Below are 24,073 nucleotides of genomic sequence, written 5' to 3'. Positions count from 1 at the left end.
GGGTTGGTACTGATCGGAAGAGGACTGCGTTAAATAACATTGGCATTACGAGGCAAAACAGAACAAATTTAGGAGATGCCATGATTCAGGTTGCTTGGGTAACTGCAGCTGGAACTGTAATGGGTAATGATAACACTGTCTTCTTACAATTGTGTTACAGAGCAAAGCCTTGGTTAGCGCACAGTGTGGCTCCTGCTCGTGAAGATGGCATCTACTGGGTGTTGCACAAATGGCTCCATGCTTTAGAGCAGCAGCCTATTCAAATTCTTGAAATGAGTGCAGAACTATTATCTCTGTGAGTGTTTCTTAGATTTACGTGGAATCATAACTTTTTAGAAAAGTTCAAACGTTTACTATGGTCAATTTTCATGCTTTATCCCTACCCACAGATTTCTTTTCGATATCCTAACAGATACAGGCTTAGGTATGATAAATTTGTCTCTTCTTCAGGCTTCCTACTCTGTGGGTGATGGTTGCATGCACTGTCAATCACATGGGGTTGTGTAGAGCAGGATATGAATTCAACTGTCCCCATCAGCTTTGGGGTAAGAAGTATTTCAGTGCAGGAGAAATGCTCTTCCATAGTCATGCAACCTGATTTATTGGGCCAAATGTTGTTCTGATTTGCCATATGCCACCTGACATCAGGTGCATTAAATGGAGCAAGAGACAGGACAGAATTGGCTCCTCACCATCAGGAAGAGATGCAATTAAGGCAAACGAGATCTAGCCCTTCCCTGGTTGGTCATAAGCCTAATTAAAGTAGCATAACAGTCCAATCAGGAACATATTTGTATGTCATGATTTTTTTTTCTTAAAAGCATGGGCATTCTCATTTTGGGTGGCATATTTTGCATTGATAATAGGTCTAAAGTATGCTACAGGTTTTGGAAGCTGGAGCTGTTCCTCCATTACAGGTTATTCCATCTGCCATATAAAAAGAAACACAGAATTAGAGGTACATTCATAAATGTCCTTCTCAGTCATTACAGGAGTTTTTTAGCACTTTTAAGTTATCCAGTGATCAATATAGGTCATACCTACAGTACCCATATCTAGAGCTGTCTGCTGTGCAAAATAATTGTACATGTAAGGCTGCTTGGAAAGAGTGCTTTACAGTTAGTCGAAACCTTCCTCACTTAAATACCGATTACTCAGTCAGGAAATAATTCTTCAGAAGTTTTCCAAATCACACCTAAAGCACTTACTTTTGATATTTTAACTTAATTACTATGAATTAAACTAAGATAAGACATCTAGACAGCTCTAATAATTTCTAAACTTTGTCATTTGAGGAATGCCCACCCCATGGGCTGTTGGGATTTTGGTCCAGTTTGGAACAAAAGGAGACTTCAGATGCAGTCTCTGTGGAATGGAGGCACCAGGTTCTAATGGATGTTTGCTCAGACACTTGGGAGAGGCCAGGAGAGCCTTCTGCTTCCACCTTTCTGAGAGTCAAACAAATCCTCAGGCTATCAAACAAGCTTTCACCCAATGCCCACTGCAGCTGATGGATTTCAGTGCTACCCAGGCTGGGCCCATGGAAGAAGAAAAATGGATTAGATGAAAATAAGTTGCTACTAGGTACTACTACTACTGCTTGCTTCTAGGTAGTACCTAATCTGGGCTAGAAATTGAATGAACTGTAATTCCTCAAGTGTTCTCCCTAGGAGTGTGTTAGCTTTTAACTCCTTCTGCTTCATGACCTGTGGGACAGCACATCAGCCACAGGTCCTGTGTACAAAGGGATGTCTCCCTGCTCTTTTCCTGGGACATACGTATACTGCAAAAGACTTTCTGCTGTCCCCAGCTGCATGGGTGCTCGTGCTGAATGTAGTCTCACTAGTTTCTCAGGCACTAGCTCCTGGGCATTTGAGCAGGTAGCCTCTTTGACAGCCTGTCATGGTGTCAGGTTTGAAGACAAAGTGTCTTCAACCTTGTCAGTGGAGCAACACTGAAGAAACTTGTTCTGGGCATGTGCCTCTTCATGTCAGGAAAGCTTGTTGCAAACCTGGGAGAAGATCACATAAGTACGTTTTTGAGTTAGGAATGAAAAGCTAAGTATTGTTTCTGACCTTTCTTTGCAGCCATCTTCTCTTCCTCTTTTTTCTTCTCTTCCTCCAGAGCTTTCATTTTTGCATCATACTCATCAGCACGGGTCTTCCACTCGTTTCTGTTATTCAGCAGCCCATCAAGCATAGGCTGAATTTCCTCGTGGAAACGGGAAAATTCCTAACCAAAGCACACCCATCAGCACAATGCAGCTCAGAGGCAGTGCTCGTCCATCACACCCCAAGACAGACCCCGACACCTCGCCTCCCATGCTGGCTCATGCAGGGAAAGCATTAACAGCACGAAGAGGGACCATGCTGCAATGTCCCAGAGATGGGCAGCTGTTGTGTCCTCTACTGCACCGGGACTCACTCACCTGGGATTTGAACCCTGCGTTGAGAAGGATGGGGTGTGCAAGAGGGCGCTTTGCTTACCTTATAGACAAACGTGCACACAAAGTCGATGAAACCCACTTGAAGCTTTGGAAGCTCAGCAGCTTTCCTGCGGTCCATCATGGGCTGTGGGAGGACACAAGTTCACCATGATTTACAAGAACACTTCTTTGAAAAACACTATTTTCTCCCCAAAACTGCCTTGTTGTGTCAGCCTGGGAGTTCTGCCATGCCGTCCATAAAGCCTGTCCACCACAGCCCTCTTCCTCTGCTGTAGAGGAGTGAAGTGGGCTCATTTCCTTTGCCATTTTAGCAGAAATTTTAGACAGCTCTTTCAGTGTCTATGGATGGAGAGGAGGACCAAGAGTTTTTCCCTTGCACCTCTCAACCAGATGCCTGAGAGAAAGTTAATGTTATAAAGTGCTGCAGAGGTTTTCAATTCTCTAAAACATAAGTGAACATAAAATTATATTCTTCTAAGGCCTTGTTGCTCACTGAATCATTTGTGATGTCTCTGTGGGTAGAGGGGGTGTATGAAAGTCTACTTAAAGAAAACCCAAACCACACAGGTGGAGGCCGCATCAAGGAATGACTCTTGGCTCTTTCAATGCCAAATTCAAGTACTTGTTATTATAGCAGAAAAAAATATATTAAGAAACACTGCTTTAATGCACTCCTATTTACCAGAAATAATGTCTGGACTCTATGAAGTTTGCGTTTGTGGTTTTTCTCTTTATTGGAAACTCTGCTTTCCTCTATGATGTATGTATTTAATTTTCCTTTTTTCTGTAAGGGACCAGCACAAAGTCTCCAGAGAGACAGTCCTTGCTCATTCCAGCCACTGGAACTCATCTAACTATATGGAAGCTGGACAAGAGGCTCTGTCACAGGCCGTCTTCCCTAGTTGAGTACCCACTTTTCCAATTGATTTTGGCAGGCATGGTGATTTCAGGAAGACTTACAGTGCTCTGAGAGCAGCATTGCTTGTAGTAAGTCTCTGCTGAGACTTGCTGTCTGAACTGAACTGTCTGGCTCTCACATGGTACTTACAATAGGCTGTTGCTGAAGAACGCTTATTTCTAAGTCTCCTTGCTCCCAGAACTCAGCTGCTACCAGGAGAGCTACCTACATTGCCAAGGAGGGAAAAAGAAAACTGACTTCAGCTTTATAACTTGATGCGCTTCAGGTCTCCAGCATGAAGCAAATCTCACTTCTAGCCTCTCTGTCACTTCATCTCCAACCCCAGCCCCAGCTTTTCTCCTGGGAAGGGCAGCAGTGGCAATGGGATTGCCATGTAGTGACAGCTCAACAACCTTATTGCACTGGAGCTCATTAATCCACTGCTCGTCTATTAAGAAATGTTTCCAACGTGCCCCCCTCAAGGATTTGCCTCTTGGTTACAGTTGTGGATGCCTGTTGATTTTCTCAGTTGTCCTTTCTCCATGCTGAATAGGAAGGTGGATTTTATTTCTTTTATCCTCCTTAAAATTTTAATGTTTCTTACTTAGCAATTGCTCAAGTACAGTTCAGGAAGGAACTCCTAAAGGAAATCAAACAACTGAGCAAACAGCAGGCATTGCTGTAAAAAACCCAAATGTTATGTGCAAAAAACCTCACTGTAACCCAAGAAGCTGAATACTTGGGTTTTTTTCTTTTCTTTTTTGGTAAACATGAGTTTTCTCCAGAATTCACAACTACAATCTTAAAGATGGTTTAATCCTTCAAAACCATAGCTATTCTAAAGTCCTTTTGGTAATTTTGGTAGGTGACTTTGATTCAGCTTCTAGGCAGCTTAGGAAATTGCATTACTTTGAAGTATAAGCTAGAGAAATCTAACAGTATATCAAGCACCTGACCTTACTCTGGACTTCCCAAGGCTTTGTGATTGCTGACAAATCACAGGCAGTCATCATCATGGCCCTAAAAACAGGAAGGAAATTAGTTTCTTCTCTACAGCCTGCACCCTACCTCTTGCAGGCTCAGGATACTCATATGGCAATACTGTGTCAGGTATCCCTCGGTCCCTGCTGAAGTGATAAAGACAGACAGGTTCTTGTAACAGCCTTGGCTCTGGCTGGGACACTCAATCAAGGATTGCTCTCTTGATTAAAATGGATTTATGCTAGGGAACCCTTGCTTGCAGCACTAGGATGTTTGCTGCTTTAGTCATTGCTGGGCCGAACTTCTTGACTTTGTAGTAGCATCTTTGGCTCCTTCATAGAGGTGGAGCAGCACAGACTGCAGTGAGGTTGCGGGTGCACTTCATCGCCAGTGCAAAGCGTCCTGCAAAGGGTCTGTCCGGTCACAACAGCAGCATTGTGCAACTTGGATTTGTTGCCACTGGGAAGAACAACTAATGGATTGGATTCCTGTAGATCTGCCATTGCAACCTGCCCCTGCTTGTGGCCTACAGGGTGGTCTGGTGGGAGTATATGGCCAGAAGGAATCCTGCATCTCATTAGGAGTATATGACCAGAAGGACACTACAAAACCAGTCACTTATGTGGATGAAGAACCACTTTAAGCTTTTTTTCCCTGTTTTTTCCCTGTTTCTCCAGAAGCTCAGATTTGAGTGGACAGTAATGTACCAGGTGCTGATTTTGCACAAAGTGCAGCACACGGCATGTTCTGGAGCTCTCACCAGGTGACCGCATCACTAAACTTTCCAGAGCCGATTACTCACATGACAACTTCTTTCTTTGTTGTCTCCAGAGACAGGTATTCAGTCCAGGCAGTCATGCTATCATAGGTCTTGGACTCATCAACAATCTTTTGAAACATTGTTCTCTTCCTTTGAGGGGAGAGAAAAAAAAAGAAAAAGCTCCAAAACAAGGCAACAGAAGTGTTAAAAACAGATGGCTGATCCTGGTATTGATAACCCTCCCAGAAGGGTTTCCAGTAGTTGCTATCCTGGCATTTAGGTCCTCAAGGAAGCTCCCAACAAAACCAAGCACCATCACTTGCTTCTCTTAAGTATGGGAAACTATTGTAAATGACTTAAAAATAAGTATAGTGGTGAGACATGCTCAGGAACTTGAAAGTATGAGCTACTGCAAGTTATGTCAACTGAGAAATGCTTCTACCTTTGCTGGCAGCACAAGAAGGCTTTTTCCCTGAATGTTAAGCAAACTGTGGAAACCTAGAGCTGGCTGGAGTACTTGTAAAGCTACCTGGCTTTATATACTTAGTACGACCTTGTTAACCTTATATATGTACCTAAATATATGTAGCAAATTCTGGGAAGGGGTTTATACACAACATACCCATGTTTTGAGTGGTGTGAAATCTGGAAAAATCTGCTGTTTCATTGCTAGCAGAGAAGACATTTAGGCCAGATCCACAAAGCAACTTGCATCTGTATCTGTATCTGTCTGTATCATTTTGTCAAGCAACTGTTTTATCAAGCAACTGTCTGTATCATTTTGCCTGGGTCTGATCTCAACCAAGCCTTCGCTTGCAGACCATGAACCAAGGAGGGCAAAGACCGGCTTGTAAAGTAATGGACATCTGGTAAAGAAGTGGTGGCATCTGCTCCCACATAGCCACCCTATGTCCGGACTAAGAGGACTGGGTATTGCACCCTCCCTCTTCTGTGGACTGTTTATATTTTGCATAACCATTCTTCAGTACAAAACACAGAAGCAGTCTCTGGTCTCAGCACTGTATTTTGAAAGCACATTTTGAAAGCTCCTTGCTAACCAGGAAGTGAAATGTTGTTGACTTCCAGCCTTATGTCCCAGGAAGTCAGAGCATGCTGCTCTGAGATGTTTGGCATTTTTGGCTTTTGAGTGTGAAATAGACTATGAGCTGGATATTCATCTACAATGGACCGTGTTATTTGGGTTGTGCTGCTCTCCCAGAGAAGTTAATGTAGCCCTGGCCAGGTCATTCAACATTTATGAGTATTTTTAGTGCTGAAGTGCTAGGTAAAAAAAACAAATCGGACATCTCCTTCTGTTAGGGGATCACATAGCCCTGCCATGCTGGAAACAGAGGGTTAAAATGTCACGTCTGTGAGTAAAAGAATTTTGAATTCTTTGAGTTCTCCCCACCAGCTCTGATATCAGTATAAAAGGCAGCCTCCCAGAGGCACTGTCTGTGAAGGGGATTGCTGCACGGAGGGGACTCTCAGAGCCAAGCATCATGTTTTGCCTTTGTAAAGTACCAGCTGCTTTCTGCCCTTCACACACTGTGTACGTGACCAACTTACTTACTTGAAGTAGAGTGCCAGGTCTGTTGCTATAATGGCAATTTCCATCAGGTGAATCATGTGCTCATGCTGTCTGCGGTTGAGGTTCTGACATATATTCAGTGACTGAAAAGCAAAGAAAAGGACGCTGCAAAATCCAACCACTGTGTTGTTGTGAGTTACTGGCCATCTCCCTTTCTCAAATGTGCTCACTTTTTTTTTCTATAGCTTCAGCTTGCTCCCCTAAGATGCAAGGGTTGTGAGCCCCATTCATCATATGTTGGTGCCTAGTCTCCCCTTTTGGTCGCTGAACAGGGTCAGTGTCCTGAAGCTTGTTACACAGCGTGTGCCCAAACCCTGTCCCCTGGCCCCAGTGCGAATTTGCCTGAAATGAAACGCTAGCTGGGGCGGTGTGTCCACCTTGGCCCTGTCAGAGGGGCTACAGGAGGACAACCCTGTATTTAACATATTCCTATGGGGATAATGATATGGCTTCTGAAGAAACCAAGTCATGCATTTAGGAAGCCTATGCATTTTGGTCCTGGGTGAGCACAGAATACTTGGAGAGTAAGGCAGCTGCAGTTCCTCAGGTATCCAAGCCAGAGAAAGGTCTTGGGCTAAGCTGACAGCTCTGTTGTTGTTGAAAAACTTCCCTGAAAGTAAATTATTCATGTCCTTACATTACAGTTCATTACCAACCTCTTCAGAGAGCAAGAATTTTCCAAATTCCAAGTGATGTCTCTCTAAAATTGAGGATCCATGAAGTTTAGCCAAAGGATTTTGAGATCTGGTTGTATAAAGGAAAAATGATGTTAGTGCAGCACTTAAAAAAAACCCCAAATGTCCTATTTAATATTTAATTTTGTCACACACACAAGTTCAACTAATTTTAAAAGGCTTAAGAGTAATATTTTTAATAGCTAATTACTTCAGTCTAGTAGAAGACTTTTGTGACACTGCTTATAACTATGTGGACACTGTATAAAACAGTCTTCCAACTACAGATTTCACCCAAAATGTTGTTTATGACTGGACTGTTATTACTCAGCTTAGTAAGCTTGTTTAATTCCTGAATAACTACATGTTCATATCTAGTAATGGGAACAGAAAAACCAGCAGTCCTTGGACAGTTTCCTAGCCGAAAAGCAAGACCCTCTTGTATCCAAAACACCAGCCAGCTTCACTTACATTTTTCCAAAGCTCCAGAAAACAGTAAGACAGTATAGTCAGCAAGCATTGCAGAAGAGCTGTGATCTGACACTACTTTAAGTGAGCAACAGAGGCTTGACTGGTCAATGAAATAATGCAACTGTTTTCCTGTAGCTAGTAACTACCTACTGAGAGCAGCACCCTCATACTCATAGGTGCTTTCTTTCTGCAGGTGGTGAGGGCAGTGCCATGCACGGTGCTTTCTCTATGCTTTCTTCCATCAAAAAACAGGCTTCTTATGTCCAGGACGCTCCTGGTGGCATCCTGAGTCTCCTATGATGCTCAGGCTACTAAATGCCTGCACTTGTTCCACCTTGTAACGGTAACGTGGAGTGTTGCTTTAACCAAAGGAGATTTACTAGGAGGTAAAGAAAGCCCCAGAGAGCACCACAAAATTTCAGTTTCCCCACTGGCCAAAGCATAAGCCCAAGTGCTGTAGCAAGCTGAAAAGCAAGGTTATTTGCAAAAGAACGTTGTTACCCCTGTGTATAAAACAGAGCTGTACTGGAGTTTGGTGTGATCACAGCCTGATCCTACTCCACGCGAGGGCAACAGTAAATGGTTTGAAGTGGTAGGAAAGCGCTTACTTCATTTGATAAAGGTTGTTGGTTCCCCTGTGGTCAATATCATGGCACAGAGCAGCAGTTACCATTGCAAGGGCTTCGAGGTCTGTGTAGTAACGCTTCAGTTTGCCAGTCTGGAGGGTGAGAATTTGCATGTCATCTGTTAGTATCTCTTACAGGAAAAGGTACTGAGCTGTAGCTGCTCTGTGCTGGGGATCTCCTTATTGAAACAGTCCAGGAGAACTGAAAATACTTGTGAAGCTAAATGCAATACATGGTACACTTAGGTCAAAATGGGGAAGCAGCTGGAAATGAAATGTTTCAGACTCAGGTAGGTATGCGTGTTGTGCATATGTGCTCAATGCCCACCTGCAATGTTGGCTACCTGCTGCTATAGCAGCCTCCTGCCCTAGGGACAGCCGGCTCCTCCTAAGTACCCCTCCAGTGACTGGACACAAAGTACGTTGTGAAGGGGCTCTACATCTTTCTGGGCAATGGGGTATCCAAGCTGAATCACCCAAAGGATTGGCTGGGGGTGGTAGGCGTAATTCTGCTGCCAGCTGTGTGGGCCATACTGTCTGCACTGGGTCCTGGTGCTGGTCCGTCCCTGGTGTGGAGCAGCAGTCTGACACCTGTTTTTCTTGTTGGGGCACCTGTTGCCCTGAGAGCCTGTGAAAAATGGCACTTGCCACATTCACACTAGCGATAGACTTACACCTGTGCCTGTCCTGCCTGGAAATGGAAAGCATGAGGTTGTCTCCATCCCAGCCAGCTGACTTCAGTCTGGCTCTTACTGTCAGAAACTACTGGAGGAAGGGAAGTCCTGTAGTCTCTGTCCCCTACCGTGCAGAAGGATTTAATCCGGAGGCTATTCAACACTATACACATTTGTTCCTATGAGAATTAAAGCACTCCATTCTTTGGGCAGTATTGGCCACAGCTTTAAGTGTAATGCAAGGACTGTCACTCAAGGCAAATGGAGACCTCATTTAGCAGGACCTGTGCTAGGAGTGACACACTCTTATCCTACACGAGGATTCAGAGGATTCACAACAGACGACCTCCTGTAAATAAAGCTGTGCCACAAAATTAACTGTGGGGATGTCACCTTACCATCAGGAGCGTGAACATGGTCTGCGCAACGTTGAAGCCATGGCGCCAGTTGTGGTAAGTTATCTTCCGGTAGCCTTTGCTGACGGAGTACACAAACCTTACCAGAACCTGCAAATTGGGGAAGAGGATGTCGGTTTGTGTGATGAAGCTGCTGCTTGTTGCTCTTGCAATAAAGACCACGTACAGAAGTAATGGATGAAGTTCAGACCAGCTCTACAGAGGTGGCCCCAGAAAGGAATCAGAAGCTGTAATATCCTCAGGCTTCCCTGATGCTGTTGTTATAGTAAAGCCTCGTGCAGAGCTAAAGGGGACACAAAAATATAGCTCTCTGCTTTCTAATACCTTTATCTTTTTTTTTTTTTTTAAAGAAAAATAAAGTCACAGAGATACCTGTGGGGGAGTCAAGAAACAGCAATGTCTAAAGGAAATGAGATTTCATCCTACTGTTTGTGAATTTACTGAATTTCTGTGTTTCTCTGTCTTGTCACTCATAAGATTTGTCCCTCCCATGTCTTGTGATTTACTAATACTGATACGTCTCTCCAAGAGCTATGGCTCCATAGATGTAGAGATGGGTGGTGTTTTTATCACCTAAACAATTACAATATAGGGCGTTAAATAACAAACTGTTTTTTCCCTCTGCATTCTACTTCTCCACCTGTACTACCTCTTGTAGCTATATAGGTTTTCTCATTAGGAAGCAAACTAATAATGGATGAGCATTCATTTTTAAAAATCTCAACTGCTCAGGGTGGCAGCAAAGAATGACTGCTTTTCACACCTGTATCAGGGGTTAGTTGTTCCAGAGTAGCTATTTGGAATACTTTTTGGCATTGACATGCTCTAAGTAAGAAGCACAGAAGTAATTCCCATTCAGAGCCCTTCACTTCCCTCCTGCTTCCCAGCCTGCCGTTCCAGGGTGAAAACTCTTCCTGCAGTTACATCCAGATCCCACTAGATGGAAATAAACCTCACAGGATATGCTGAGAAATCCCTTGGGGAGCAGCAGAGCTGCTGAAATGCCCGTTTCGCAAGTCCTGCAGGGGCTTGAGCTGTGGCAAACCGTGAACTTGCACGTCAGGGGCTATGGGGTCCTTGTTCCCACAGGGTCACACCACTCCTTTCGCCAGCAGTCAGGAAGTTGGTACCAACTGCACCAAATGAAGGCACGTCCGTGTTTGCAGGGGGAAGAGAAGCACAGGGACCTGCCGGGGTGGGTTTCAGCATGTGTTGGCTGAAAGCTATGAGGTATGTACTATAGCAAACAAAACATGCACACAAGTATGCACTGCCCTGTGTTATGCCTGGAAACTGTGCCTTTACATTGCAGCTGTGAGTGGAACTACACATAAGCAATTTTTTGCATGGTGTAGCCCCCATCTATATAGACCCGAAAGCAAACCCGCGCCTGTAGCAGACAGCGCAGAGCAGAAGAGGCCAGCTTCATGCTCCAAACCCACATGTAGCAACCAGGGGCTTTGTGAGGGGGTTCCCTGCCCTCAGCAGGGTGAGGGGACTCGGAACGCATGTCCCTCTCCCTGCAAGCCCCCATGAACCCAGACCTCTGGCCGCTCCATGAGGTGCGCAGGGCACGCACGGGGACCTCAGCCACACAGCGAGTCTGCTGGCCATCCAAGATGGGAGTCCCTGGGTGTTGCCAGCTCCTACCTCCTGTGGGATCTGGAACTTTTTCACCACGCCGAGCTCGTAGTACATCTGAATGCCGCACTTCACCAGCTCTAGCTCAGTGCAGTCAAAATCAGAGAACCTGAACTCATAGATTTCAAACTTGGTGGGTCCTGGGAGTTCTTCTTTCTGTAAGAGAGGTGGGACGGTTTGTTGCTGTGCTAGTTATGCCATCCCTAGAAACACCTGGAATGGGTTTTACTTAATAAAAATTTATCATTCTGATACTGCTGGGAACTTTTCCTTTTAGAATATAACACATAAATAGACTGAAATGCAGCTTTTCATAACGCCATTAGTGGGGGAAGAGGGAGGGCATTTTTGGTCAAGTACAAGAAATATTGCTTGTTTTCTGTTAGGCACTTCTCTTGTTGATTTGATATAGTTTGGAGACTCCAAACTTATCAGGTCTTACAGGGGAAGACTTACAGCCCTCCATATTTACTCGGGAGAACAAAATGCGTGACAAGTCAAGGTGGCTGATGTGTTTCCATTTGGACTTTGAATCTCTTGAGATAAAGTGGCAGAGACTAAGTACTCCCTGGGAGCTGGGGAAGGCATTCACTGCCACCTGATAATAATAACCTCAAACTCACACAGCAAGGGAGGGCAGGGTATGCTTTGCCTTCACCCTTCACCAGGTGCCCTGTCAATGTGTACCAGTGTGCCAACACTGGGAACTCTTCCATGCATCCACCCAGACAATATTTGTTTGCCAGGGCTGTCCATTCCAGCGGTACATTGCTCTTACCAGGATGCTTGCCAGCTCCTCTTCCTCACACTCACTTGGCTCCTTCCCCAGCTTTTCTCGTGTTGGCTGCAAAGAGCATGGATGTGTTAAACTGACAAACAGACCCCACTGGACTTTGCACTGTGCAGCTTTGGGGCAATCTAGGGCAGCTCTCGTGCAAATTGTGTTTTCTTCCTGGACTATACTTCTATTTCTGGTCTTTCAACCCATTCTTCCTGGTAAAAATGTTCTCCCTCTCCTTGATTTTGGTTGGCGTTTCCCCGACTTGCAAATGTCCCCCTAGAGCCAGTGTCCCAGCTAGGTCCTCTAACTCCACATCCTCTGCACTAAGGAGGTTTTGGGGAATAAATCAGCTCCTTTTCCACCCCTGCAGCCCTGCCTGGAGTAGCACCTGTGTGAGCCCACCTCCAGGGCTGGCTTTGCTGAGGAAATTAGAAAGGACACAACATGGCAGTGTGCTAAGGTGGAGGGCAGACCACAGAGTCAAAACAAAGACTTGTTCTGCCGCTGTGCAGTAACTGGGGCCCCAGGTGCTGCCTCCACACCGTGGTAGCTGGAAGCATTTCCATGGGATGGGAGACCTGTGTCTGTGCCGTAAGTCACAGGCCAGGCCAGTGCACTTGGGGGTGTGCTGCACGTTGTGAGGCATTACCAGAATTTCCTGGATTTCATCCTTGTCACATTTCACATGGTAGAGCACCATATCCTGAGCAATGTCCTTCCGGTTCTCCAGCTTGTTCATCTTATCATACGTGTCTGTGTTGAGTACAGACCAACCCAGAAACTGCGTCAAGGACTTGGTCAGGGGAAAAGAAGGAAACAGTGAAATAACGAAAACATCTGTTCCTCAAAGACACAGAAATATAACACTGCATGATATATTTTTAGAGAGACACAAGCTCCACTTTGGCCACAAGTCTAGCAAAGCAACCGTGTGTTTGCTCCCAACTGCTGCTTGCTCCTCAGCAGAGCAGCTCCCCAGCTGTTGATTCTGCCTAGGCCTCCAGAGTATCCATGCTGTGGAGGTTTGAGGACCCTCTGTCCAGTTCAGCATATGGAAAGCTATTTCTTTGTTGTTGCAAGTGTGTCCATGCCTGTGGAAAGGCTGGTGTCACAATGGTGACAGCAGGTCAGGAACCCTTGTATCAGGGAGAGCAAGGTGGTCTCGTCACCTTTCACATATGTTTACTCACACCCTGTGTTTGCTCTCAACTTGTTTGCTGTCCAGTGGCCAATTCAAACCGATTTTTTGTTTTGCAGTCTTTTTGTTTGCTAAGAAAAGTCAATTTCAGGAAATGCTCTGATTAATAACAGATGCCAAGAGCTGAATGCCTGTATTGGATTGAAACTAGCATAGGAGCATTTGTAAGCAGCAAGGTCTTTAATTACAGCTGCTGTCAGTAGATTCAATAACTGGCCACCCTTTGTATCTTAGCTACACAGACAATTTCTGTGTAATTTCTCGAGGGAGCTGCCCAGCCAGTGTGAGCCAGCTGTCGTGTATGTGAACACAGGTCAGAATGGTCGTGTTAGTACATCATAGCTGCTCATGGCTAGGTGTCCAATCCAAGAATGCTGAAACAAAATGATGCAAACACAGCTGGGTTTCCAAGATGGAAAACCCCCAGTATTTCATATAGTTGCTTTCAAAACTTTCAAGCTGATTCATAACACCTCTATAAGCAACAGATAAACTTACTTAGCTGCAAAACACTGGGGGATGCTTTGCAGGTGCACAATGAGCAATAGTGACCTCTCTCAACCATATGAACTACTTCCAGCCACAGCAAGAAACTATACCTCCATGAGGGTCTCATCCTGTTCATCAAATGGTTTCCCATCTTTTCTGTTATAAAATGTGACAACGCCAACAATTTCTTCCTTTTTGTTGACTATTGGCATGGAGAGAACGTTTTTGATAGTCCATCCCGATTCATCTAGAGGACCTTCCTTGAAGCAATAGCAAGCAGAAAGACACCATGTACTTAATGCATTTTCTAAATACATCAGCACTCCCATTTTACATCAAGACTACAGGCTAAAGAAGTATTTATATGCCTAATATTGACTCATTTCTGCAAACACAGTAGAATCCTTGATGGGACTCTAAGTTTTCACGGTACCTGAAAGTTAAACATCTCATCTGCAGCAGCATTCATAATGTTGCAAATCTAGGGAGTCACAAAAAAGAAAAAGTTTTACAATATGGGCAATGAGAAGTTTAAATACCAAAACAAAAAACTGAATTGATGAGAAAGCAGCATTAGTATGACTTCATATCAGAAAGGCTTGATGAAGCCTAAGTTAAGTACTTACAAATCCACTTTCAGCCACATAAGTTGGCAGTCCAGTAACTAGTGCCCAGTGATCTGGGGTAGGATTTCTGAATGAAAGAAAAACACACAAGGGAAATTAAGGATATACGTTTACTGAAGAATGATCATGGAGCTGAAACGTATCCAGCTGATTGCACAATCCACGTTTACATGTTTCACCTTCAGTTACTAAACAGTTCTGTTACTTTCAAAGGACCCAAGTGTGCAAGCAAAAATTTTTTACATAAGTAAATACTTTTCCTTCAAGGATTCAATACAGAATAACTCATAAAGTATCATAGTCTGCAGAGACTTAAGAAAAAGTCATTCCTGGGAGTAGGCACCATGTTTCAGACCTTCAGCACAGAGAAAGATATAAGAAAGCTCCTGTCTAAGAGTGTCTGCCAGCCTGAGCTTTTGAACACTGCTGTACGTAAGCAATGGGAGCCTTTCTTGCAGCCCTTACACCGATGTAAAGCAGTGTGACCAGAACTGGGAGAAACTCCTGTTATGTCAGATTTGTCCAAGGTGCCCAAGGCTTGTCTGAAAAATTCAGTGGCAAGCAGAGAGGGTGGTTTTCAGAAAGAGGGAGCCTCAGTGTGGTGTCAAGAGAGGAGGAAAGGCCCAGAGGTATCCTTGAGATGGAGTAGCCTTGAGAGGTAGCCAGTGACTGGAGGATAAGAGAGAAGCAAGGGAGCTTGAGGACAGGCAGGGGAGCAGGAGTGACCGTGAGAGGTCAGGAGGGTAGCAGAAGGGTGAGGGTCAGGGCTGGGACAGCCGGTGCCGCAACACCAAGGCAACCTGGATGGGCTCACCCGCTTGATACAGGGAAGGCACCAAGGAGAAGTGATGCCTCAGCCTGGCAAGGAGAGTGGCAAAACTGCAGGCAGGCAAGGCAGTTCACTTCTGCATTGAAAAAGAATCACTGGTTGCAGTGACTTTTGGAGCCTGACTTGCAAGCCAGGATCCCAATGCCCTGGAGGAAATCTTTGTGCTACAGAAATGTGAGTCGAAGCACCAACTTACATTCTGCCTCTCTTAGTCAGTCTTCTATCGGTCCTTTGCATATCTCCTCATGAATGCCTTTAAATCATGGGGAACCTTGGTTTTAGCTACACTCTGTGTCAGTACCTAGCATACAGAAACTGGGCACTTACGGGATGACTTTAATGTCTTCTTTTCCATGTAATATATAATCAATGACCTTGTAAAAGAGTATTTCCTACAAATAAAAAGAAGAGCGGTGTTAAAATCAGTGGTGAGGCAATCCAGCCAGACAGGAGAGAGTTTAAGAAATCTGGTTCTCACATACCCTGCCATCCGGGGTGCGAGGTCCTGAGTAGGGGGGAACTTCTCCCAGCAGGACTGGCCACAGGTCAAAAAATTCCTGATTTTAAAATGAAGAAGTATTTTTAGAGTAGAAAAGTGTGTTCTGCCTTGAGCCTCAAAGTAACCACTGCTCTACCATGCCGGTTTTGGTACTGTGTAAACAAGGCATGAAATAATAAGACTTGTTAAATACTAGGGAGCAGAATAGTATATCTAAACCAGGAAGTGTCAGGTGCATTATATGACTGTCTGTAGTCATATACTGCCTATACACAGGATGCTGCTTCACTCAGTGAACAGCACGGGCTGTACTCACAGACCAAATGGCTATGTCAATATTTTATATCTTCTTCATTTTTAGGAGTGTGACCATAGGCTCATCTACTACTTGCTAACTTGCTAAAGTGTAAGATTTTTCTTTTGTTTTTCTTAGGCATTTTTCTTGGAACTGCCTCTCAATGTCTGTCAGTTCCTCAAAAACCTTATTAGCTGACCACATGTTTTCTTAGGCTACATTTGTTTTTCTTAGGCTACATTAGGCTACATTTCTTAGGCTTGCTGATCAAAGTGTCTTTAGCACATTAGTGATCTTTTAATACACTTCTTCACAAGACAGCATGCTATAAAGGCTCTGGCAATGTGGTGGAGATCAAAGTCCACGGTAGCCTCAGTCAGCCTGACCATGGAATAAAGCAGGGCTCCTATGACAAGGATGCTGTGTAACCCCCACATAAAGCTTGCCAAAGGTGCAAACAATCAAGACCAAATCAGAGCTGCAGAAGGAACTTAGCTTCTAGAAGCTTATTTTCATGAAGCCAAATTTCACCTAAAAGCCTCGATAACATGCACATGGATGAGTCCTTGAGGAAGGTGGCTGCTTTGTTGCTGGGCATTTCCACAGGTATCTCACTATACTTCTGATATTCACAGGCTTTCTGAGGCTGTGCTTATGTCGCAGACTTTGAGCAGGACTGCCATGGTCAGACACATTTGCCCTTCCTTTGTCTTCCCAGCCTCTGGCTCCTTCGACAGTCCCCCTCCAGTGATAAGCTCTTCCCTTTCCCTCTCCTTTCTCTATCCCAGGCTCTTCATTTGCATAATGGAATAAAATAATGCCAACCAAAGCAGGAATAATGACTCAACGCTAGCTTGCACTTTGGCTGCCCCAGTAAAACTTGTCTCCGCACATCACCCCTCAGTGGATAGCAGCAATGCAGAAAGATGTACAACACGCATGTGAACACTCACCTTCTGCTTTGTCATGTCCAGGAGACCTACTGAGTACCGGTCGCAGTTCAGGTATGCTCTCACCGTGTAAAAAGCCTTGTGGAACTGCCTCTCAATGTCTGTCAGTTCCTCAAAAACCTTATTAGCTGACCACAGCAGCACCTGGAGGATAAAATCCAAATGTAAGCAGAGCCTCTCCTTGAGAGCTGGACTTCCCAAATGTGTTTGGAGTAACAAGGAAACAATTGGGTTTTTACAGTACAGTTCCTGAAAAGTGCAATATCAACCTATACTGCAAAATGTAAAAGCATTGCTTATTCACACTGGGAATTACTAGGGAAAGATGCACTCTGAGGAAGAGTCAGGTCATCGTGGAGTGCTATGTAAAAGTCCAGTCTTACAAATATAGCACAAAAAAGTAGTAGTGCCAGATAAAGAGATGGCCCCACCTATATTTTATACCCATAAGTAAAATCTTGCATCCAAAACCAGTTAACACCAAAAGTGTTGCAAATCCTGAAGGCTGGAGTTGGAAACATCCAAATTAACACTTTCCTCAAAGCCTTTGCGCAGCTGCTTTCTGTGCACATCAGCCTATGATCCTTTTCCCCATCCCATGCCCTGCAGGTGTACCCTTAAAAAAGCTGTTCCTATTAGGCTCTTTCATTTGTAAAAATTGGGGTTATGCAGCAAATTAGGCAAGTATTTCTAGTGGCACAAGGAGGGTCTTTGTGGGCCTAATGGAGAACTTAATTTTCTCTGAAATGGTAAGGAAGCCATCTATGCAATTGCCTAGCTTAGCTAGTGCATGTGTGCCTGTATCTGTGTGTGCTTTGCTTTCCGAGCCCAGGAGACATGAGGAGCAGTGCTTCAGAAGCACGGAGAGCTGTGCTTTGAACAAGAAGTACTGTTACATGGCCACAATCAGGAAAAGTGTGTCTCATCTCCTCATGGGGCACTAGTAGCTATTTTTGACAATTCTGAGGTGCATCAGTCTCTGTTTCTAATCCGTAAATTGGGACAACTCTGCCACGCCTATAAAGTCTGAGGTGTTCACACAAACCATCAGAGGAAAATGAGCAACCATTTATTTTTGGCATTTTACAGCATGCAATAAGTAATGCTGAAAGCCACAAGCCCAGTGAGGAGGACTGAAAGAAATATCTGAAGACTGGCCAGTTCATGGAATGATGTAAAGAATAGGGCAAAATGTGTTATATGGTCTTCTAATAAGACTCTTACACAGTATCTGAGCACAAGCAGACTGAACTGTCTTTGCACAAGCCATTTTACTTACAGTATCCCCCAGTCTTTGCAGTTGGGATTTGCAATATTAAAATCCTAGACCACCTTTGGGAATGTCATTTGCTCACTCTGTACTTCAGTACTTTTAAGTCTAACACACATATTAACTTTCACACAGACCTTTAGATCTAGATGGGCAAAAGTCTGCCAACTGAACTATTGGTAGAACTAGCAGTGTGTCTTGCCTCTTGTTCTCACTTTCCTCCCTTTCTGTGGGACCTGCTGACACAGCAGTGATATATGAACACAGGACTCCTGGGTTCAGCCCCAGACCAGAGCACCCTGCGGGACACATTAGGCTTTCCACTTCCTGGGTCTCCACTTTGTCTTCTAGCCCCTTTCTTACCCCACCCAGTACTACTAGTAAGCCCTCAACAGGAATAAACCTTTGCTAGTTCTACTTTAGTTGAATGACTCATCATTGATAGATGGCTGTATCACCTGACCATCATTCCTGTTTTGGATTACTGAAAAAATTAGACAAAGCACATGAGACAATGAATGAGTAAGTATAAGTGCTGTCCCAAAGCTTCTAAAATAAACTTTCATTCTTCATCCATTTTGCTGAAACAGGTGTTTATCCCCCACAGGAACGCCCACTGGAGACAAGATCATGGCTGCCATGAAGCATAGATGCAATTGCGTGTCTTTTTCAATGACAACCAGTTGCCTGCTGCAGAAAGTGATTGCATGGATTCACATCCATCCCAATAAATTTGAGAGTCCTTTCATAACCCCAGTCATGAAAAGAATGGTGGCTGAATTGTTTCAATTCAGAATACCCTAAACCCCTCATCTCTACATCATGTTCATTTCTACTGAAGGAGGCCAATACTACAGGCATATGAAAATGATTTTACTGGCACTAAGAAGAAATTTGACAGCACTTTTTATTAAGCAGATAAGGAAAAAATACCACATTCTTAATTGTTTTGGGAAATCTTGGTGCTGCTGGCTGAAGTGGTTAAATGCCCCAAGAGTGTTTCATAGCCTGAGTTCAACAAAACACCTGGAGCTCAGTCCCACTGAACCTCGTGCCACTGCATCAGCTCCAGCAGTTTTGCCAACAGCAGCAGGAAGAGAGACTAATGACGGACTCTGGGGAGGAGCAGTATCCGAAAGCAGATGAGGGCACCTTTTTCTTCCTGCTTTTCAGGCACAAATCTCTGAAGCTGATCAGCTATACCCGTGAAATCAGAAGAATGCACTCATTTGATTTTGAGATACAGCCCAATCTGCATTTCCACTCTTACCTGGCCTCTTCGAGTCTCACAATTGTGAAGATAACTCAAGTGATAAATTTTCAAGTTCAAGGAGGCAAAATTCAGATACTTCAGAAAAAGCTGAAAAGGCAAACAATAAGATTGAGTCAAATGCAGTAGCAGCCTCGTGTATACTGGATTTCATAACACCCCTTTAGCAACGTCATGGTAATTCCCCTGGATAAATGTTTTGCTTTGCACTGGTGAGAGATGGGGCTTATCCCACTGTAACTTCCCTGAAAGATTTCTGAGATAAGCATCCTCATAGTAAGCCTCTTCCGTTAGAGGGTGAGTCCCCTGTAGGGAAATTCAAACCAGTGGAGCTTCACTAAAGCAGACATCCCTAGTGTAGAAGAGTCAGTGTTACATGGCAAAAGCGACAACTGCTTGATAGAAACTGAGCTACTGACCACTTACTGTTTCATCAGAGCTGGTGAAGTATGGGCCGTTCAGCTTATTAATAGCCAAAATGACAGCAACTAAATCTTTGCCATTCAAGATGGGTGTTGCAAGGATGCTTTTCGTAGTGTAGTCGGTGAGCTCATCAACAAATGGACTGAACTGGGCACACTGTTCAACAGAGAATTTACAAATTAAGCATTTTCCACAATGTCTGTATTCTTAAAACCAAGTGAAAGCACAGCATCTTGAATTAAGTTGCCTAAAGAAAGTTTTGCTTAAAAAATTATTGAGGAAGAGAAATGAATTAGCAGAAAATTGGACAATGTACAGGTGACAAAGCTAATATCAAGAGAACCGGCTGTGGCTTCTGACTGCAACACGTGCACTTTTTAACTTTTTGCAAAGATCTTGCAAATCATAAGCCTTAATATGTCAAACTCTGTCAGAACAAGGAGGCTCTCCACTGCTCATCCTCGGATCACTGATATCCTTCATAGTACCTCCTCCATCCTTTCCTCTGACTTGTTGTTAACATTGCGAAGTGGGTACATCCAGTTACCACGCAGCACTGCATAGCCACAGTTTATAAACGAGTGCTGTCTGGTACTGTCACTGGGAAGTTCATTCACCCTCATTTTTCTTCCGCTTTTGCCTGGGCCCTGAAGCTGCTGTCAGTTTGCAGTCTCCAGGAATCCATCTGCCCCTCGTTTCTATTGAAAATGTTCTCCCAGGCATTCCCTCCCATGTTGCTGGGCCTTTGTACATGAGATGGTGATGGTAGGGAAGGTATTCCAATGGAGGATGCAGCTGGCACCAGCAGTGTGTGGTTCCTGGCACTCTCCCCCTGCCCCTGAGAGCAACCCACCCCCTTCTGCCCCAGGAGCATTTTGGCAGCGGCTGCAACATGCAGATAGCACCAGTATGGACTGGGCTGCCCAGGGAGTCACCCATGAGGGAATCACCATTCAAACCACTGGGAGAGTGCTAGGTCATGCTGTAGGGGCAGTACAAAGGGAATGCGTCCAGTTGTTCCTTATGCGAATGTCACTGTCCCCCCATCCCAAAAGAAACAAAGCAGAGAAAGGGTAGTGCAGGGAAGGCAGACGGCCCATCACCTCGCCTGCACAGGGCCTTACTGACACCATCATCACCTGCCAATAGGGAGTGCAGGGATGGTCTTGCTGACCCAAGATCTTCTCTGGGCTCAGCTGAATAACTTGTCAGCTACAAGTCCTTCTAGTTGGGTTAGAAAAAGCCCCACAGCTCTGATCATATTCAGAAGGTTGCACCAGAAAGAATAATCACTCCCTAATGCACCTGGTCCCCACGCCCCCCCTACTGCTGGCCTTCCCTGCCAGTTGGGGTAGACCAAGCATTTAGTCTCTGGGTCTCCTTCAAAGGAATTGCCTTATGGCAATGCCTGAAACCACTAGAGTTGGAGTGCAGCACTTGGCTCACAGCACTGAAATCCTTCCATATTCTTGGAGAAATGTCTGAAGCCAGAGAGCTTTAAAAAGTTTAAGTCATGTTCTGATGCTTTTTTTTTTCCCCCTCCAAAAAATGGTTGCAAAACCAAATCAATGTCTCAGTATGTTCTGTGGAGGACAAGGAAGTTTTTGCTGAAGCATTTGGATATGCTTATATTGAGCAACAAATGGATGGATAAACAGATGGTCTCTTTGTAACTAGCAAACAATAGATGGAGTAATCCCAAATGCCATATTTGGGTCACATGGATTTTAGTTTTATACCTATGATTAGAACAAGCGGATTGTTATTTCTGCCATTCAGGTTTACGTGATTCAACCCAGGAGTATGGGGGGTAGATGTTGTCATGAAGGCATAAAAATAAAACATTAAAATTCTTTGGATCCCTCCTGGCATTGCAGTGTGCAGTGTTTGCTGAAAGAGTTTTTTTGGTCAAAGTTTGTCTCTTGCTGCTTCTGATGAAGATCACTCATACATAGGTTGCAGTTAACCCACCTGCTCTGAGGTCCACTCCCTCTGGTCTATAAAAAGCCTCTAAATGCCCTTGGTCCAAGCTTCATCAGACAGCAAACATTTTCAAATGTCATTTGTGGTAGAAACCCCTTTCTGGACTCACTGTAAAGGATTTCTCTCTCTTTGCCAATTAATCATGGAATATAAATGTGTGTGGAAAATTCCGTGTTCATTCAGTGCAGATCTGACTGTACCTCGCTCTCTCTTCTCTACTGGACTAGATGTGTTGTTTTTTTTTTTAAATTAGACAGGCAAGGTGTGACAGTGCACTTGTTTGCAGGCATTAATACCTAGTGTAATTAATGTGCTTAGCTTCACCTCACTCCATAAAATGAAATTGGAAGCAACTTACAGACTTCCTACTGGTGCTTTGGTTTCCACTACACAGCTATTACACTGCAAGAGGTTTGAACAAGCACCGAGATGCCCTGCTACCTCTTGACCCCTTTGTACTAGTAAGCATGTGAGCCTTTCTTCTACTGTGAATGAATAAATGGCAAACCTACCTCACTGACATCCTTGATGTTCATGGTTTTCTTGGTTTGTGCAACGTAGCCCACAATGCCTATGTCCAACGGATAGACAATCTCGCAGTCTGGGGAGACCAGGCATTCCTCCAGGGTGCTTCCCTCTTGGATGTTGAAAAGCCTTGTTGCCAGTTCAGGCGTGCCATTTCTCTGCCTGTACATGAAAAGACTACAGCGGTCAGCATGAATAAGGGACCTGATTCTTCTCAAGGTCTTGAAAACAACTTTCTCCATGTTGATGCTTTCTTGCATGTCTTGGATCAACTCAAAAAGAATTTCACTCTCATTGCTATCCCAGGACTCTGTTCTTAGCTTCTTCTCAAAGTACTGCTTGGCAAAAGCAGGGTTGCCATCAAGAAACTTCTCCACGTCGTCTTCACTAATGCTCATTGTGAATGCCCTGGTTCTTGTGGTAGGTAGTAGTCCAAAGATGTGGTCTATGCAAACAGTACTTTAATTTCTGATGTAGTTCCTAAATTTTTGTAATAGAAGATGTTGCTTCTAGAATGACCAAGGGTGAGGTAACACTGCAAAGAGAGCTTGTCATCAGGAAGAGGTATTCCTTTATAGTGCCGAAGGTGAGTCTGTGGGAGGATAGATCTTCTCAACCAAACAGATTAGATGACCTCTACAAGAGCTTTGGGTCAACTTTCTTCTTCTTAATCTAAATGCAAACAAAAACTGAGTACTCACAGTATCTGAAAACACTCTCCTTTCTCTTGAATAGCATAACACTTACTGAAACAATTATATTGAGGCAGCAGCAACAGCAAGAACTGCATCTCCTAACATTGAAATAAGCTCTTTAAAGTCTAATTAAATATATACTGCTTGGTCCTAATCCTTGGCTAACAAGGTGAGCATCTTATTATTTCTGCTCTCCCAGCTCCCTGCAGTAGTAGGAACTGCAGCCTTCACAAAAGAGCATAGTGGTCAGAACAAAAAAAGTGAGGTAATGCTGCTCTTTCAGGACTCCCTCTACTATTGCATCGTTCTTTATCTGCTGCTGTAAGAGCTGTTCTCAAATAGAAGCACCAATCCTGAATGCTTTAGCCCAGGATTTGAACTGAATTTGCAAGGTCTGTGGTGTTTTCTTCTTGCTAGTAAGAACTGGGAAAGGAAAACATGCCTCTTAGTGGCATCCCTTTAGGAAGGAATCTGGAGAGCTTCAGGTTGGGGTGGCTGGGTTGAAACACCCTGAGGAATCATGGGAAGCCCTGCAGACAAAAAAAAAACCAAACACCCAGGAAGGAAGAAAAATTTCCCTCATCACTATCAGTGGAGAAAGGGTGGGAATTATGGCTGTGAGGGACAGAAGTTGTTTCACATCAATGAAGCCACCATGCTGTGCAAACAGCAGGTGAGGGTCAGCATCATGCTGGGGGGCAAAATGCCATTGAGGCCACTACTCTTCAGGGGAATTAAACAATGCACAAGGGTTTTCGTCAGTGGGGAAGAGGGGTAAGTGCCATCCACCTCATTGCCGGAAGATAACCAAGGCTCACCTGCTCAAGGAGTAAAGGTCCAGGCTGCCCATCCCTGTGAGCATTTGCACTACTGCCAGGAGCCCAAATGTGAATGTGGGTGCCTGAGAGGAGGGTGACAAGAGAAGGAGCTGCAGTGGCAGTGTTAGAAATGCTTAGAAGTGTTAGAAGGAGCTCGGGAGGGGGACAGGTGGGGAGGCCCTTGGCTCCCATCAGCAGGGAGGACAGAACAGACAGCTGCTGATCCATCCTTGTCCGCCCCTGAA

At 44.5% G+C, this 24,073-nt stretch overlaps 1 protein-coding gene across 1 annotated transcript; it reads right to left on the bottom strand.

Moving 5' to 3' along the window:
• Nucleotides 1-868: 868 nt before the first annotated feature.
• Nucleotides 869-22,713, bottom strand: PDE6B (phosphodiesterase 6B). The gene is made up of 22 exons (XM_072859438.1): nucleotides 22,303-22,713; nucleotides 19,811-19,963; nucleotides 19,385-19,474; nucleotides 16,848-16,988; nucleotides 15,583-15,657; nucleotides 15,428-15,492; nucleotides 14,272-14,338; nucleotides 14,079-14,126; nucleotides 13,756-13,905; nucleotides 12,608-12,751; nucleotides 11,956-12,021; nucleotides 11,187-11,333; nucleotides 9,519-9,626; nucleotides 8,430-8,539; nucleotides 7,333-7,420; nucleotides 6,659-6,759; nucleotides 5,128-5,235; nucleotides 4,301-4,364; nucleotides 3,495-3,569; nucleotides 2,487-2,570; nucleotides 2,076-2,232; nucleotides 869-927 (listed from the first exon to the last, which is right to left on the bottom strand). The coding sequence occupies exons 1-22, from the start codon at nucleotides 22,711-22,713 to the stop codon at nucleotides 869-871; spliced, it is 2,511 nt and encodes an 836-aa protein (XP_072715539.1).
• Nucleotides 22,714-24,073: the final 1,360 nt, after the last annotated feature.

Source organism: Ciconia boyciana, chromosome 4 (assembly GCF_034638445.1).
Source record: "Ciconia boyciana chromosome 4, ASM3463844v1, whole genome shotgun sequence".
Lineage (NCBI taxonomy): Eukaryota > Metazoa > Chordata > Aves > Ciconiiformes > Ciconiidae > Ciconia > Ciconia boyciana.
The sequence above is the reverse complement of the archived record's forward strand: the minus strand, read 5'-3'. Positions and strand labels throughout refer to the sequence as shown.